Source organism: Salmo trutta, chromosome 24 (assembly GCF_901001165.1).
Source record: "Salmo trutta chromosome 24, fSalTru1.1, whole genome shotgun sequence".
NCBI classification, from domain to species: Eukaryota; Metazoa; Chordata; class Actinopteri; order Salmoniformes; family Salmonidae; genus Salmo; species Salmo trutta.
The window spans coordinates 21,606,431-21,625,312 of NC_042980.1; the positions used below are offsets into that span (position 1 = coordinate 21,606,431).

The window sequence follows — 18,882 nt, forward strand, 5'->3', positions numbered from 1 at the left end:
GAGTTTGGCACCACAGAGACCATCTCTGCCACGTGCAAGAAACTCAACGAGTGTATCGAAGTGGAGGTGAGTCACCGGTATTCCCTTTAGCTGGAGTTTTTTTTGACAGCACCAAAATGTTATATTCTCTCTCTCTCTGTCTCTCTGTCTCTCTGTCTCTCTGTCTCTCTGTCTCTCTCTCTCTCTCTCTGTCTCTCTGTCTCTCTGTCTCTCTGTCTCTCTCTCTCTCTCAAGAGTTTCACTTTGGCTGGAGATCAGTTGGTGATTTAAATTGTTTATCAACACATCTTATGGACATCTTGGGATGACAAAGTTTAAACAGTTCATCGCTGTTGTTTTAATTTTCTTTTAAATGACAGACTTTAACCTGCAAACCAGAAAAATACATCTTAAAAGACATCAAAGTGAAATTAAAACTAATTATTTTAATCCCATGGGGAAGGTAGCTAGCTATTCTTATCTCTCAGCGAAGGCTTCATTAAGCCAGTCTGTCAGGTAAATGACTCTGTATTGCATGAGACACACACACACACACAACAGTGGCGGTCAGTGCTGTTTAAGATTAGGGAGGATGATACTGTTTTTGTGAGTATGGCCTTATTTCTATTGCAGCATATTGGATGACTGTCATTCATATTCCATTCACCCAGCTCAATGTAACATATAGGTTTAGGCTTCTACATGATACTAAAGTTTTCCCTGTACCCATCAGGAGGTTGCTACAACCTAGGTACACAGGTCGATATAATGTTTTGTAATCAAGGTGACAGACAGTGACACATTCAATACCGCCTTGCACACTGCATCTATACACCCCTGATCATACGCAAACACAGTTCACTTTCATAGCAGCCACATACAAACAGCATGATCACTTTGCTCATTATATATAGAATTCCTTCTCGCAACTATCTACACGCTCTCCTCTCACTTTTTTCCTTCGCTTGTGGACTTCAGTGCACAACACATTAGCTGTCTGTGACTAGGTGAAAATACGTTCATATAATGACCGCTAACCACTACACACAGCCTACATCGTTGTCTCATCATAGTCGACATACTGTATCTACTAGAACTAACACAAGTACAGTGTACAGTCAGAAAGTAGTTTAGCAATTACACCAGCGGGCCCCAGTTGCAATAAATTAATAAAAATCAAAAGACTACCTTGAATTGGAAGAGTTCCGGTGTTGGATAGCCTGCTAGCTAACATAGCATCCCTCTCTGTTTGAGGCAGGTGTTTGAGTAGGCAAAAACAATACAACCAAATATAGCTAGCTCCCTCTCTCTCTCTCGCTTCTCCTTAATTTTGGAATAAATTAATTTGTTCAAAACTGTTCAACTATTGTCTTTCTATCTCTTTGAGTCAACTACTCACCACAGTTTATGCACTGCAGTGCTAACTAGCGGTAGCTTACACTTTTAGTATTAGATTCATTCTCTGATCTTTTGATTGGGTGGGCAACATGTCAGTTCATGCTGCAAGAGCTCTGATAGGTTGGAGGACATCCTCAGGAAGTTGTCATAATTACTGCGTAAGTCTATGGAAGGGGGTGAAAACCATGAGCCTCCTAGGTTTTGTATTGAAGTTAATGTACCCAGAGGAGGACGGAAGCTAGCTGTCCTCCGGCTACACCATGGTGCTACCCTACAGAGTGCTGTGAGGCTACTGTAGACCTTCATTCCAAAACAGTGTGTTTTAATCAATTATTTGGTGACGTGAATATATTTAGTATAGTTGCATCCTAAAAGGATACCTTTATTAATGTTTCACTTTTTATTTTTATGAAATTCACTGAGGAGCCTCCACTATTTTCAGAGTGTAACACACACAGACAGACCCGACAGACAGACAGTCTGCCAAGCAGTCAAATCCCCGGTTTAATGCCTTGAAGCAGAGAGTGATGGGTGGTGAAATGTGGTGTAGCAGGATTCACCACTGAAGTTATATCGCCCTGCAAGATGTAATTAAACTGGGCTATTAAAAGCTTCACAGAGTAGACTGACAATGAAAGCACTAGACAGTGTTTTTGTGTGCGTGTGTGTGCGTGTGTGTGTGTGTGTGTGTGTGTGTGTCGTACGCATGAGAGTATGTGTGAGTCATATTCTGTGTGTGTTCCTGAAACTGTTTTTCATGGGCACTCAAACCTAAATATTTCTTTGCTCTGACAGCACTTGTGGGTTGAGGTACATTCAAACATCATTTGCTTCAACGAGGGTGGTCGCTGAATATTGTGAATGTGTTTTCTTTTTCTGTTTCTACATTAGCTTATTTGAACACATTTGTTGATAGGGACTTTATGGAAAAGTGCATACTTGGACTGACAATGTCAAAGTAACCAAGTTATTTTGGTACAACCATTTAGATAAACTGAGACAAACAACATCCCCTTGATGGTGCAGAATATGTACATTTTCTAGTTATTCACTAGCTGTGACATCAGAAGTTGTTTTCTTCTAGAATTTTGACACACAGTCTGGTAGAACGCTCAAAGGCAACATTATGTAATGTATTGATACAAACTTGCACTGTGATGCTACTGTAAAAATGATTCATTGTATACCATTGCTCCTCCCAATATCCACACATGGATACTGTTATAAACAATATTCTATTATTCTCCATCACAATGGAAGGCCCCTTTGATTTTCAATCTGTATCAGATAGCCTTATACTGTATGTGGTTCACATGAAACATACTGTCACATGACACCATTCATTAGCATAGCTTCAATGAAAACACAAGGATGTAATCTCTATAGTTCTTGCCTTGAATGGATGTGCAGAAAATACAATTATCTCGAAGTACCTTTTGAAGAGGAGCCCTTTTTGACACTGTTTTTTAAAATTTAACTAGGCAAGTCAATTAAGATCAAATTCTTATTTACAATGACGGCATACACCGGCCAAACCCGAACAACGCTGGGCCAATTGTGCGCCGCCCTATGGGACTCCCAATCACGGCCGGTTGTGATACAGCCTGGATTCGAACCTGGTTGTCTGTAGTGATGCCTCTAGCACTGAGATGCAGTGCCTTAGACCGCTGCGCCTGTAATTAGCAAGTAGCAGTGCTGCGAAGCCTCCTTGAAGATACTCTAGGCTATCTATTAGGGTCCACAGTTCTGTCTCAGCCATTGTCTCAAGTATTTGTTCATGATCTCTCTCTCTCATCTCCCCTCTGTCTCTTTCACTCTTTCTACCTCTCTATCTCTCCCTCTCTTTCTCTCTCTCCTTCCCTCCCCCTCTCTTCCTCACTCTACCCTCCTCCATCACTTCCCCTCTCTCTTTCTCCCTCAGTGTGATGGTATCATCCTGGACCTCAGCAGCACGTCGTTGGAAGGCATCGCCGTCCTCAACATACCCAGCATGCATGGCGGCTCCAACCTGTGGGGCGAGACCAAGAAGAGGAGGAACTACAGCCGCATGAGCAAGAAGGTTCCGGACAGGATGCCCGCCAGTACCGTCACCGATATAAAGGAGCTCAAATTCTGTGTTCAGGGTGAGTCAACTAAACTCGCCCTCAGCAACACCAGTGTGATGTGCCCTTTTCACACTATCCTGATCTTTTCCGTGTCCTTTTCAGAACAGTTCCAGTAACTAATGTGGATGTATAACCAGGCCAGCTCAGTACAGTTTGGTTCAGCTTGGCTTGGCTCGGCTCAGTAGTGGGAAAAGGCCTAAGGTGGGAAGTGGGACCAGTTCTGGCCTCTTCAATATACCACTATATAATGTTCTTGATTTCAGCCATTAGGATTTAGTGTAATGTGGTTCAATGGGTGTCAAAGGATCCATTGTGTCTGATTGGTCTGCCATTTCTTGACCACATAAGCCTCGTAGTTGTATGCCAAACACTATGTCATTTCCACACTTAAGGAAGTCTTGTATTCCCTTCCCTCTGCTCTGTAGCCCAGGCTTGCCATATGGAACGAGTTAGCCTGCACTTTCTGTTGAAGCTTGTCTGTGAGAGACTAGGAGGGATCACTAAACAGTTCTAGTGTCATTTTATAAGTGTTTCATACTGTCACAATTTCACCCACCAGCCAGTAGAATGTCAGCTCTTTTTAAATTTTAAATGTTTTATTTAACTAGGCAAGTCAGTTAAGAACAAATTATAGGTACAAATACAATGACGGCCTACCCCGGTCAAACCTGGACGACGCTGGGCCAATTGTGTGCCGCCCTATGGGACTCCCAATCACGGCCGGATGTGATACAGCCTGGATTTGAACCAGGGACTGTAGTAACGCCTCTTGCACTGTGATGCAGTGCCTTAGACCGTTGCGCCACCCATGTGATGTTGTGACCCCCATGAGCATCTGTCCCAGAGGACATTGGGGACGAGCTGCGCTGAGCCGCTGACACACACACACACACACACACACACACACACACACACACACACACACACACACACACACACACACACACACACACACACACACACATTGGGGACGAGCTGTGCTTGCAGGACCTGGCGCCCACTGGCCAAGGTCGGTGACAAGCAGCTGTTTTCGGATGCCATGAATTAACCTAGAACACTGAACACTGCCTCAGAGGCTGGGCTGCTGGATGCTGGGCTAGCGGCTCTGTTTCACTCTGCTGAGAGGGGAGAGGATAAGAGGGGAAAGGAGGGAAGGGGAGAGGAGAGGAGGGGAGGGAAAGAGAGGAGGGGAGGGAAAGAGAGGAGGGAAGGAAAGAGGAGAGAGAGGAGAGAAGGGGAGAGGAGGAAAGAGGAGAGGAGGTGAGAAGAGGAAAGGAATGAGGGGAGGAAAGGGGGGAGGAGAGGAGGGAAGGAGGGAAGGAGAGAGGGAAACAGAAGCTCCCTCTCCCCCTATTTAACTGCCCCGCACCCCCATGATGATGATGATGATGGCAGTGAGGATGATGATGATGATGATGGCAATGAGGATGATGATGATAATAATGGCAGTGAGGATGATGATGACGATGGCAGTGATGATGATGATGATGATGATGATGACGACTATGGCAGTGAGGATGATGATGATGATGGCAGATTCCTTGCAGTGAAAAGGCAGATTCTTTGTCCTCTATGTGTTACATCACTTCCTGTCTGTGACACTCTCACTCTTCCTCCTCGTTCTTCCTCTTTCATCCATCCTCTTTCTCTCTCTTCCTTAACCACCCCGCATCTGTGCTTCTCGTTCCTGACTGAACTAGTTTGAATCCTGTTTCCATGGAGACCCTCCGGCTCCACTGAACTAGAGAGAGAGGCGGAAAGAGAGAGAAATGAGAGAGGGGTGGAGAGTGGGAAAGACAGAGAAAGCTGGAGAGAGAGGGGAAGCCAGAGTCTGAGAGAGAAATGAGAGAGGGGTGGAGAGAGGGAAAGACAGAGAAAGCTGGAGAGAGAGGGGAAGCCAGAGTCTGAGAGAGAAATGAGAGAGGGGTGGAGAGAGGGAAAGACAGAGAAAGCTGGAGAGAGAGGGGAAGCCAGAGTCTGAGAGAGAAATGAGAGAGGGGTGGAGAGAGGGAAAGACAGAAAGCTAGAGAGAGGAAGAGAGAGGAAGCTAGAGAGAAGGGAGAAAGAGTAAGTGAATAGGAGAGAGAGAAAGAGAGAGCGAGAGGGAGCAAACAAGGAGGCTGCTGCCAGCTGTGTGACTCATATCATTAATCTTTAACTGCCCTCCAGGCAGCCTTCACTGGGCTCTGCTTGCTGCCTTAGCAACAGTTGATCCTCTATGACCTGCCCTTCAGCACTACCGTACTGTAACACACTGTACAGTACGCTCTCACGTTGTCACCCTCCCCCCCGGGCCCTCTCACCTGACCACCTAAACACGCTCCCTCCGACGCCAACGCCCCAGCCTCTCTCTCTCTCTCCCTCTCTCTCTCTCAAGAGATTACTGGGTGACAACCCTGTCCCCTGCTGTCCCCTCTCAGATGCATACACACAAACAGAGTATATATGAATGCATCTCACGCAATGTCATATTGGCTGTGAGCACAGTAGCTTTAGTTGTTGTTTTGTGGACTATGGTGTGAAAGTGTTTTGCCAATAACTTTGGTAATTGACCAATTAACTGTGACATGAAGACATTTCATTCTTTCATTTCATTCTCAAATAGTCTGTTTTGTGACTTGTGAAGTTCCATAACATCATTGTCTCACGTCAGGTAGCCGTCTACACTGATCTGCCTGATAACTCGCAAACACTCATGGGAGAGATAAAAATAAGTCTGGCTACAATATCCTGTCCTAACATTCAAAAATGTCACAAAGGTGCCATCGTCCACTGAACCCTCTTTCATCCTCAGTCAAAAAAGAGTCAATCTCACCAAAAAACTATAAACCTGTAGCTAATATTAACGGTTTTTAATGAGAAAGTATTCATTACCTAACTCTACATTTAGCTAAGGTGTTTTGCGGTGGTAGAGTCAGTATTTATGAAATTCGAAATGTGCATGAAAATGATCTAGCTAAGTCTCTGAACCAGTCTCAAATCAATCCATATGAAACAAAAGGCGGGGATGCTAACCACTCCAGTTCACACATTCAATGTGACGCCATCTTATCATTGGTGTTGCCCCATCTGCATTTCTGACTCCTGAACACCGCAGCAGGGAACTGTCATGGCTCCTACTACTAGCCTAATTACAGTCTGGCATTCCAGGCCCTTTTCAGGTCAATGAAAAATCGATATCATCAAATGTCAAGCAATGTTTGTTTGCCTCAGGCACACTGATTAACAGTGCTTTTAATCTGTCAGCTCATGACTTACCTTTAAACCATCTGCCTTGCTTGCTATTTGCACTACGCTCACAGCACTGTGGGTTTTGTGACTCTTTGTTTTGCATGAGAGTCTGTGTGTCAGTATGTGTGTGAGTGTCTGTGTGTCAGTATGTGTGTGAGTGTCTGTGTGTCAGTATGTGTGTCAGTATGTGTGTGAGTGTCTGTGTGTCAGTATGTGTGTGAGTGTCTGTGTGTCAGTATGTGTGTCAGTATGTGTGTGAGTGTCTGTGTGTCAGTATGTGTGTGAGTGTCTGTGTGTGAGTGTCTGTGTGTCAGTATGTGTGTGAGTGTCTGTGTGTCAGTATGTGTGAGTGTCTGTGTCAGTATGTGTGTGAGTGTCTGTGTGTCAGTATGTGTGTGAGTGTCTGTGTGTCAGTATGTGTGTGAGTGTCTGTGTGTCAGTATGTGTGTGAGTGTCTGTGTGTCAGTATGTGTAGTGAGTGTCTGTGTGTCAGTATGTGTATGAGTGTCTGTGTGTCAGATGTGTAGTGGTGTCAGTATGTGTGAGTGTCTGTGTGTCAGTATGTGTGTGAGTGTCTGTGTGTCAGTATGTGTGTGAGTGTCTGTGTGTCAGTATGTGTGTGAGTGTCTGTGTGTCAGTATGTGTGTGAGTGTCTGTGTGTCAGTATGTGTGTGAGTGTCTGTGTGTCAGTATGTGTGTGAGTGTCTGTGTGTCAGTATGTGTGTGAGTGTCTGTGTGTCAGTATGTGTGTGAGTGTCTGTGTGTCAGTATGTGTGTGAGTGTTGTGTTCAGTATGTGTGTGAGTGTCTGTGTGTCAGTATGTGTGTGAGTGTCTGTGTGTCAGTATGTGTGTGAGTGTCTGTGTGTCAGTATGTGTGTGAGTGTCTGTGTGTCAGTATGTGTGTGAGTGTCTGTGTGTCAGTATGTGTGTGAGTGTCTGGTGTCTGTGTGTGAGTGTATGTGTGTCAGTATGTGTGTGAGTGTCTGTGTGTCAGTATGTGTGTGAGTGTCTGTGTGTGAGTGTCTGTGTGTCAGTATGTGTGTGAGTGTCTGTGTGTCAGTATGTGTATGAGTGTTTGTGTGTCAGTATGTGTATGAGTGTTTGTGTGTCAGTATGTGTGTGAGTGTCTGTGTGTCAGTATGTGTATGAGTGTCTGTGTGTCAGTATGTGTGTGAGTGTCTGTGTGTCAGTATGTGTGTGAGTGTCTGTGTGTCAGTATGTGTGTGAGTGTCTGTGTGTCAGTATGTGTGTGAGGGTTCTGTGTGTCAGTGTGTTGTTTTCAGTATGTGTAGTGTGTGTCAGTATGTGTGTGAGTGTCTGTGTTCAGTAGTGTATAGTGTCTGTGTGTCAGTATGTGTGTGAGTGTCTGTGTGTCAGTATGTGTGTGAGTGTCTGTGTGTCAGTATGTGTGTGAGTGTCTGTGTGTCAGTATGTGTGTGAGTGTCTGTGTGTCAGTATGTGTGTCAGTATGTGTGTGTCAGTATGTGTGTCAGTATGTGTGTGAGTGTCTGTGTGTGAGTGTCTGTGTGTCAGTATGTGTGTGAGTGTCTGTGTGTCAGTATGTGTGTGAGTGTCTGTGTGTCAGTATGTGTGTGAGTGTCTGTGTGTCAGTATGTGTGTGAGTGTCTGTGTGTCAGTATGTGTGTGAGTGTCTGTGTGTCAGTATGTGTATGAGTGTCTGTGTGTCAGTATGTGTATGAGTGTCTGTGTGTGAGTGTCTGTGTGTCAGTATGTGAGTGTCTGTGTGTCAGTATGTGTGTGAGTGTCTGTGTGTCAGTATGTGTGTGAGTGTCTGTGTGTCAGTATGTGTGTGAGTGTCTGTGTGTCAGTATGTGTGTGAGTGTCTGTGTGTCAGTATGTGTGTGAGTGTCTGTGTGTCAGTATGTGTGTGAGTGTCTGTGTGTCAGTATGTGTGTGAGTGTCTGTGTGTCAGTATGTGTATGAGTGTCTGTGTGTCAGTATGTTTACGAGTGTTTGTGTGTCAGTATGTGTGTGAGTGTCTGTGTGTCAGTATGTGTGTCAGTATGTGTGTGAGTGTCTGTGTGTCAGTATGTGTATGAGTGTCTGTGTGTGAGTGTCTGTGTGTCAGTATGTGAGTGTCTGTGTGTCAGTATGTGTGTGAGTGTCTGTGTGTCAGTATGTGTGTGAGTGTCTGTGTGTCAGTATGTGTGTGAGTGTCTGTGTGTGAGTGTCTGTGTGTCAGTATGTGTGTGAGTGTCTGTGTGTCAGTATGTGTATGAGTGTTTGTGTGTCAGTATGTGTATGAGTGTTTGTGTGTCAGTATGTGTGTGAGTGTCTGTGTGTCAGTATGTGTGTGAGTGTCTGTGTGTCAGTATGTGTGTGAGTGTCTGTGTGTCAGTATGTGTGTGAGTGTCTGTGTGTCAGTATGTGTGTGAGTGTCTGTGTGTCAGTATGTGTGTGAGTGTCTGTGTGTCAGTATGTGTATGTGTGTCAGTATGTGTGTCAGTATGTGTGTGAGTGTCTGTGTGTCAGTATGTGTGTGAGTGTCTGTGTGTCAGTATGTGTGTCAGTATGTGTGTGAGTGTCTGTGTGTCAGTATGTGTGTGAGTGTCTGTGTGTGAGTGTCTGTGTGTCAGTATGTGTGTGAGTGTCTGTGTGTCAGTATGTGTGTGAGTGTCTGTGTATAAGTATGTGTGTGAGTGTCTGTTTGTCAGTATGTGTGTGAGTGTCTGTGTGTCAGTATGTGTATGAGTGTCTGTGTGTCAGTATGTGTGTGAGTGTCTGTGTGTCAGTATGTGTATGAGTGTCTGTGTGTGAGTGTCTGTGTGTCAGTATGTGAGTGTCTGTGTGTCCGTATGTGTGTGAGTGTCTGTGTGTCAGTATGTGTGTGAGTGTCTGTGTGTCAGTATGTGTGTGAGTGTCTGTGTGTCAGTATGTGTGTGAGTGTCTGTGTGTCAGTATGTGTGTGAGTGTCTGTGTGTCAGTATGTGTGTGAGTGTCTGTGTGTCAGTATGTGTGTGAGTGTCTGTGTGTCAGTATGTGTGTGAGTGTCTGTGTGTCAGTATGTGTGTGAGTGTCTGTGTGTGAGTGTCTGTGTGTCAGTATGTGTATGAGTGTCTGTGTGTCAGTATGTGTGTGAGTGTCTGTGTGTCAGTATGTGTGTGAGTGTCTGTGTGTCAGTATGTGTGTGAGTGTCTGTGAGTCAGTATGTGTGTGAGTGTCTGTGTGTGAGTGTCTGTGTGTGAGTGTCTGTGTGAGTGTCTGTGTGTGAGTGTCTGTGTGTCTGTATGTGTGTGAGTGTCTGTGTGAGTGTCTGTGTGTCAGTATGTGTGTGAGTGTCTGTGTGTCAGTATGTGTGTGAGTGTCTGTGTGTCAGTATGTGTGTGAGTGTCTGTGTGTCAGTATGTGTGTGAGTGTCTGTGTGTGAGTGTCTGTGTGTCAGTATGTGTATGAGTGTCTGTGTGTCAGTATGTGTGTGAGTGTCTGTGTGTCAGTATGTGTGTGTGAGTGTCTGTGTGTCAGTATGTGTGTGAGTGTCTGTGTGTCAGTATGTGTGTGAGTGTCTGTGTCAGTATATGTGTGAGTGGATGGGGAGTTTTGCATTTTGAATGTTTTCTAGGCATATGCAATTTAATGGTTATTGTGATTTACTCCGCAGCACTGTGTTTGTGTGTCTTTCTTGTGTACGTGTGTGTGCACACAAGTGCGTGTGTGTGCGTGTTTGTGTGTGCATGTGCATGTGAGGGAATGTTGTGCTTTAGTCTAGCTTCATCCCACAGAGTTGAACCTTTATTAAATTAACTTCAGGGAAACAGAATGCAGAGAAGGGCAGAGAAGGACGTCTCTTCGAGAGGCAGAGGGAAAGGAGTGTGTGTGTGTGTGTGTTTGTGTGTGCGTGCACTTGTTTTCCTACATTATCAGGACCCCAATGTCCTAACATTTCACCTTAATGTCCTGAAAAGGTTGGAAAACAAAAACTTTTTGGAAAAGAGGGGTTTTGTCAGGTCCTGAATTTGTTCAAATTCTATTTTAAGCTTAAAGGTTTGGTTTGGTTTAGGTTAAGGGTTAGGTTTAGGGGTTAGGGAAAATAGGATTTTTAATGGTGATAGCATTTTACAATCCAAAAAGTCCTGAAATTTCCCGAAACCACAGCTGTGTGCATGTACGTGTGTGTGTACAGCTTATGACTAATTGTTGACGACACTTGTTTACTCTGCAGCAATAAGATCATGCTTTTTTAAGCTGTGCTCTACAGATAATACAATCAGTCAGTTTACCACAGAGTGAAAACCCTGCTGGCCTGATTCTCCAGACTGACACCTCAAATTTCTGATTCACCTCCTACAAATCTCCTACAACTAGAAGGTTCACCCTATGGAAGTGTCACACAACTGGGAACAGGAGATAGCTAGAGTCAAGCCAGCTCGAGTTACAGAGCAAGGAAGGAAAGTGGTGAGTGTAAAATACTGTCTGTCTATAGATTAACTCAGGGGTTATTTACTGCTGTTGATGGGGAGGAAATGGATAATGGTCAGAGGAGGGAAACACTTGAGAGGAGGTGCTGACGGGTCCTTTAGTGACCGGGACAGGGGCAGGAAGCACCCTTGTTACCACCCTCCTCCTCCTCCTCTTCAACTCTATCTCTTCAGTCTCTCTCTCTCTCTCTCTCTCTCTCTGTGTGTGTGTTGTAAAAGGTGTGCCATTGCAGGTTAAAGCCTGGCCAGATTCCCACAACCTCTCCCCTGCAGGAGTCATCTCCACCCACCCTCCCCCTGAACAGCTCCTAGTTTGAGTCAGTCCATGGCCGTAGAGTGGGCTATTTCAGGGCTCTGCCATACAGATTATTGTTGTTGCTCTCTCTCACACAGCTAAAACAGAAGGGTTCATTTTTCATTTCCCTCCTGTGTTGTTTGCCATGACAGAAATAGATACAACTATAATAAAACTACCCAGCCAGAGAGGATTGTGGGAAGAGCTATTGCTTCCTGGCACATACTTACAACAGTCTAGAACTTCTGGTTCAATGAGCCAGGCTTTCTTATGGGATAATAGGAGCCTTTTCAGAAGTGTCCCTCATATCTGAAGAGTTTGACGGTCAATTCGTTTTTTTCCCATGAGAACTGTGTCATAAATGATCAGTGTCGTTTATGAATGGCATTAGAACATAGTTTGGAGCATCTTAACAAGAGCTGCATAGACAGCTAAAGAGTATGTGAATATTATTATTATATTAGATAGCATGTGTTATGTGAACAGAACGTGTATAAATATACAGCATGTGAGAAAGGAAGACGTAGGAAAGGTTAGGTTAGCCGGAGGAGAGGAGCTAATAATGGGTATGTGTAGCATTCCTGTATACTGTCAGCGGGCCAAGCAGGCCACACCTGCCCACACACCTTTACTGCCCACGCACCTTTACTTTACCGGAGAAACAGTTTCACGGTGGGGTCTAGTTCCTCTTGACCATCTGTCCTCACTCCGGCCTCCACTGCGGCCACCCTGAGACAATGACAGCCGGACTGAGCCAGGAGCTAGGGGACAGAGGAAGGAAACAACAACACACACTAGTTTATAAATAAATACCAGAGCAATTATTGGAACAAGTACTGTACTTAGGGGCTGTTCTGGTTGTTATCAGGGGGTTCACATCTACATATAGTATCATCAAAGCAATTGTACCCAAGTGGTTCATTATGAAACTATTGAACTGGTGTGGAGAATAGCAGGACTGGTTGCCAAGGACTGATCACAATCCCCAAACATTATTTTGTAGAACTGTTTCATATTTCTCCTTTTCTCCTCTCTCTCACACACACATCCCATTCAAAAATGTAGTCCATTGAACTGTTTTGTGAACAGTATGTTTCACTGCATCACATTAGTCTTAACCTAATTGTTGAGCATCTCTGTACTATACCCAGCGTGTGTTTGCCTGTGGCACGGCAAGAGCAAAAGTCGTTTGGCCAGCTACCCGCCATCCATCCCACAATGCACTGGGTTTCTGCGTTATGTAAGAGCTCTGTTCTGCTCTATTATTAGTTCTACCTCATTGTGTCGAAGCGCTGCAGTACAGCAGCTCAGATCTGATGGAGCGGGAAACATTGGAGAGGAGAGAAAAAAGTATCATGGTGATTCTCTCTCTCTCTCTCTCTCTCTCTCTCTCTCTCTCTCTCTCTCTCTCTCTCTCTCTCTCTCTCTCTCTCTCTCTCTCTCTCTCTCTCTCTCTCTCATTGCTTTATTGGCTTGAAATACAATTTGTAGATATTGCCAAAGCCGTATAGTGGCACAGCATTTCAGTAAATGCAATGAGGATAATGAAATCCAGTTTATAATAATCATGTATACAGGTACAACACTACTGCTGTTGTATTGTGTAATCTTTGGTTGATACATTTAATTCAATACAAATATGATTATGAAAAAATGTAAACATTTAAAACAAAATGTACATGGATGATGGTTACACGGTGTATCACTTGTAAGTTATATACAATGTAAATACTTCAGGGAATTAATGTTCATGGGATGTCCCTCAGGCTATGGCAATCATATACATATCTGGCAGTAATATTTGTGATTTCTTCCTCACCCAGAACAATTCCCAGTTTTCTGTCATTAGTAAATGCACAGAAGTTGTGATTTGATTGAGATATATACAGTAGCAGTAAAAAGTTTGGACACAGCTACTCATTCCAGGGTTTTTCTTTATTTTTACTATTTTCTACATTGTAAAATAATAGTGAAGACATCAAAACTATGAAGTGTTAAACAAATCTAAATATATATTTTTTATTTGAGATTCTTCAAAGTAGCCACCCTTTGCCTTGATCACAACTTTGCACAGTCTTGGCATTCTCTGAACCAGCTTCATGAGATAGTCACCTGGAATGTATTTTACTTAACAGGTGTGCCGTGTTAAAAGTTAATTCAAATCAAATCAAACTTTATTTGTCACATGCGCCGAATACAACAAGTGTAGACTTTACCGTGAAATGCTTACTTACAAGCCCTTAACCAACAGTGCAATTCAAGAAGAAGAAAATATTTACCAAGTAGACTAAAATAAAAAGTAACACAATAAGAATGAAATAATGAGGCCATATACAGGGGGCACCGGTACAGAGTGAGTGTGCGGGGGTACAGGCTAGTTGAGGTAATCTGTACATGTAGGTGGGGGCAAAGTGACTATGCATAGGTAACAAACAAACAGCGAGTAGCAGCAGTGTACAAAAGGGAGGGGGTCAATTGAAATTGTCCGGTGGTAATTTTATGAATTGTTCAGCAATCTTATGGCTTGGGGGTAGAAGCTGTTGAGTAGCCTTTTGGTCCTAGACTTGGCGCTCCGGTACCGCTTGCCGTGTGGTAGCAGAGAAAACAGTCTAACTTGGGTGACTCGAGTCTCTGACAATTTTATGGGATCTCCTCTGACACCGCCTATTATATAGGTCCTGGATGGCAGGAAGCTTGGCCCCAGTGTTGTACTAGGCCGTTCGCACTACCCTCTGTAGCGCCTTATGGTCAAATGCCAAGCAGTTGCCATACCAGGCGGTGATGCAACCGATCAGGATGCTCTCGACCCATGCCAAATCTTTTCAGTCTCCTGAGGTGGAAAAGGTTTTGTCGTGCCCTCTTCACGACTGTCTTGGTATGTTTGGACCATGATAGTTCGTTGGTGATGTGGACACCAAGGAACTTGAAACTCTCGACCTGCTCCACTACAACCCCGTCGATGTTAATGGGGGCCTGTTGGGCCCGCCTGTAGTCCACGATCAGCTCCTTTGTCTTGCTCACATTGAGGGAGAGGTTGTTGTCCTGGCACAGCACTGCCAGTTCTCTGACCTCCTCCCTATAGGCCGTCTCATCATTGTCTGTGATCAGGCCTACAACTGTTGTGTCGTCAGCAAACTTAATGATGGTGTTGGAGTCGTGCCTGGCCACGCAGTCGTGAGTGAACAGGAAGTACAGGAGGGGACTGAGCACACACCCCTGAGAGGCCCCAGTGATAAGGATCAGCATGGCAGACGTGTTGTTGCCTACTCTTACCACCTGGGGGCGGCCCATCAGGAAGTCCAGGATCAAGTTGCAGAGAGAGGTGTTTAGTCCCAGAATCCTTAGCTTAGTGGTGAGCTTCGTGGGCACTATGATGTAGAATGCTGAGCTGTAGTCAATGAACAGCATTCTCATATAGGTGTTAATTTTGTCCAGGTGAGAAAGGGCAGTGTGGAGTGCGATTGAGATTGCGTCATCTGTGGATCTGTTGGGGCGGTATGCGAATTGGAGTAGGTCTAGGGTGTCCGGGAGGATGCTGTTGATGTGAGCCATGACCAACCTTTCAAAGCACTTCATGGCTACCGACGTGAGTGCCACGGGGCAGTAATCATTTAGGCAGGTTACCTTAGCTTCCGTTGGGCACAGGGACTATGGTGGTCTGCTTGAAACATGTAGGTATTAGGTCAGGGAGAGGTTGAAAATGTCAGTGAAGACACTTGACAGTTGGTCCGTGCATGCTTTGAGTACACGTCCTGGTAATCCGTCTGGCCCAGCGGCTTTGTGAATGTTGACCTGTTTAAAGGTTTTGTTCACATCGGCTACTGAGAGCATTATCACACAGTCATCCAGAATAGCTGGTGCTCTCGTGCACACTTCAGTGTTGCTTGCCTCGAAGCGAGCATAAAAGGGCATTTCGCTCGTTTGGTAGGCTCGCGTCACTGGGAAGCTCGCATCTGAGTTTCCCTTTGTAGTCCGTAATAGTTTTCAAGCCCTGCCACATCCGACAAACGTCAGAGCCGGTGTAGTAGGATTCAATCTTAATCCTGTATTGACGCTTTGCTTGTTTAATGGTTCGTCTGAGGGCATAGCGGGATTTCTCATAAGCATCCGGATGAGTCTCCCGCTCCTTGAAAGCGGCAGCTCTAGCCTTTAGCTCGATGCGGATGTTGCCAGTAATCCAGTAATTCTGGTTGGGATATGTGGGGACGACGTCATCGATGCACTTATTGATGAAGCCGATGACTGAGGTGGTGTATTCCTCAATGACATTGGATGAATCCCGGAACATATTCCAGTCTGTGCTAGCAAAACAGTCCTGTAGTGTAGCATCCACGTCATCTGACCGCTTCCGTATTGAGCGAGTCACTGGTACTTCCTGCTTTAGTTTTTGCTTGTAAGTAGGAATCAGGAGGATAGAATTATGGTCAGATTTGCCAAATGGAGGGCAGGGGAGAGCTTTGTATGCATCTCTGTGTGTGGAATAAAGGTGATATAGGATTTTTTCTCCCCTTGTTGCACATGTTACATACTGGTAAAAATTTGGAGAAACTGATTTAAGTTTGCCTGCATTAAAGTCCCCTGCCACTAGGAGCGCCACTTCTGGGTGAGCATTTTCTTCTTTGCTTATGGCCTTATAGAGTTGGTTGAGAGCGATCTTAGTGCCAGCTTCGTTTTGTGGTGGTAAATAGACGGCTACGAATAATACAGATGAGAACTCTCTTGGTAGATAATGTGGTCTACAGCTTATCATAAGGTACTCTACCTCTGGCGAGCAATACCTCGAGACTTCTTTAATATTAGACATCGCTCACCAGCTACACACACCCCACCCCTTGTCTTACCAGAGGTAGTGTCTCTGTTCTGTCGGTGCATGGAAAATCCCGCTAGCTCTATATTGTCCGTATCTTCGTTCAGCCACGTCTCTGTGAAACATAAGATGTTAGAGTTTTTAATGTCTCGTTGGTAGAATAATCTTAATCGTAGGTCATCGATTGTATTTTCCAATGATTGCACGTTAGCAAGAAGAATCGAAGGCAGTGGGAGTTTACTCGCTCACCTCCGGATTCTCAAAAGGATGCCCGATTTGCGGGCCCTTTTCTTCACGCAAAAAGCCTGGATCTGGGCCTGTTCCAGTGCAAGCTGGATATCCTCGTCGGACTCGTTAAAGGAAAAAGTTTCTTCCAGTCCACAGTGAGTAATTGCTTTTCTGATGTCCAGAAGTCATTTTTGGTGATAAGAGACAGTAGCAGCAACATTGTGTACACAATAAGTTAAAAAATAAGTTACACAAAACACAAAAAAATTACAAAATAGTACAATTGGTTGGGAGAATGTAAAACGTCAGCCATGTTCTTCGGCGCCATCTTTTGGCATTAATGCATTTGAGCCAATCAGTTTTGTTGTGACAAGGTAGGGGTGGTAAACAGAAGATAGCCCTACCTCTGCTGCAGAGGGTAAATTCATTACAGTTACCAGCCTCAGAAATTGCAGCCCAAATAAATGCTTCACAGAGTTCAAGTAAGACATCTCAACATCAACTGTTCAGAGGAGACTGCGTGAATCAGGCCTTCATGGTCGAATTGTTGCAACGAAACCTCTACTAAAAGACACCAATAATAAGAAAATAATTGCTTGGGCCAATAAGCACGAGCAATGGACATGAGACTGTTGGAAATCTGTCCTTTGGTCTGATGAGTCCAAATTTGAGATTTTTGGTTCCAACCGCCGTGTCTTTGGGAGACACAGAGTAGGTGAACGGAGGATCTCTGCATGTGTGGTTCCCACCGTGAAGCATGGAGGAGGTGTGATGGTGTGGGGGTGCTTTGCTGATGGCACTGTTGGTGATTTATTTAGAATTCAAGGCACACTTAACCAGCATGGCTACCACAGCATACTGCAGTGATACGCCATCACATCCGGTTTACGCTTAGTGGGACTATCATTTGTTTTTCCACAGGAAAATGACCCAAAACACACCTCCAGGTTGTGTAAGGGCTATTTTACCAAGAAGGAGAGTGATGTAGTGCTGTATCAGAAGACCTGGTCTCCACAATCACCTGGCCTCAACCAAATTGAGATTTGGTTTGGGATGAGCAAAGCTGTCATCAAGGCAAAGGGTGGCTACTTTGAAGAATTTAAAATATATTTAGATTTGTTGAACACTTTTTGTTTACTACATGATTCCATAAGTGTTATATCATAGTTCTGATGTCTTCACTATTCTACAATGTAGAAGAAAATATTTTTAAAAAACCCTTGAAGGAGTAGGCCTCTCTCTCTCTCTCTCTCTCTCTCTCTCTCTCTCTCTCTCTCTCTCTCTCTCTCTCTCTCTCTCTCTCTCTCTCTCTCTCTCTCAAGGTTATCAGGTACATAGTGAGCTGTGGATATGATGCCCTCATGCCACATGTTTGGTATGAGGAAGTATTATAGGAATTCTAATTATAGGAATATATCAATGTAATAAACAAAAGTAACATAATACAATATGTAAATATTTAACATTTGTATAACATTTCTAACATTTTGCTATATATATTTATTAGGCAATGAATATATCCAGCTATTAGATATAGAACATGTTCTATTAGGTTGAATATACTGTGTGCGTTTATTTACTCAGCTCTGCTCTTATTAAATCATCTCATGTACCAAGAAGAGCTCTGCTGTTTCTGGATAGTCCAGTCCCCGTAGAGTCCCATCTGTCATGTGAAGCCTGCGTATGTACTAGTGCCTGCATAGCGTCCATAGTGTCACTAGTCCCTCCGCCACTAATCCAGGGCTATTCATGCCCAGTTTGCTCTTAATGGATCGCAATCCTATTATTCTTTCTGGGAAAAACTACTGGGACTGAGCCTGAGGGTGCGTCCCAAATGGCACCCTATTCTCTAAATAGTGCACTACTTTTGACCAAACCCCTAGGGCATAGGGTGCCATGTGGGACACACGCCGAGGGTTTAGTTAGGACGCGTCCTTGGTGCTCCGGTCTAGTCCCCTGGGTTGTGGAAGGACGAGGCATTGGCTGACAAAATAGCCACCACCACTGGGACGCCCTGGGTTAAATGTCCCCAGTGGACCAGGGAAACAGAAAGATGGGGGTGTTTGTATTTAGGATGTGTCCCATGTCTGATCAGTCAGTGGGCATTCAGGGCACAGGAGCACAAAATGGCCCCCATAGGCCAGCCAGGCAGGCAGGCAGGCAAGCAGGCAGGCAGGCAGAGGGATGGGGGATGTTTGTATTTAGGACGATTTCCCCTGCTCTGACTGATTTAGGATGGTTTCCCCGCTGGTTGATTAAGGACGGTGTGACCATAACTGATGAGTGGGCATATACCCGGGGCACAGGGGTAAAGGGGAGAGGCTACAGGGCTATTTGTTCCCATTTGTCCCCATGGCAAGGGTGTTTTGTCCCCTCTTCAAACCCAGCTATTCTCACAGAAA

General features: G+C 44.7%; 1 protein-coding gene across 1 annotated transcript in view; it reads left to right on the forward strand.

Annotated features, from left to right (window-relative positions):
* dgkg (diacylglycerol kinase, gamma) overlaps positions 1–18,882 on the forward strand; it is a 165,132-nt gene that overhangs the window by 135,562 nt on the left and 10,688 nt on the right. Inside the window, exons 25-26 of the mRNA XM_029711460.1 lie at positions 4–66; positions 3,299–3,500. Of these exons, the coding sequence (XP_029567320.1) occupies positions 4–66; positions 3,299–3,500 (265 nt within the window). The remainder of the gene's footprint in view (positions 1–3; positions 67–3,298; positions 3,501–18,882) is intronic.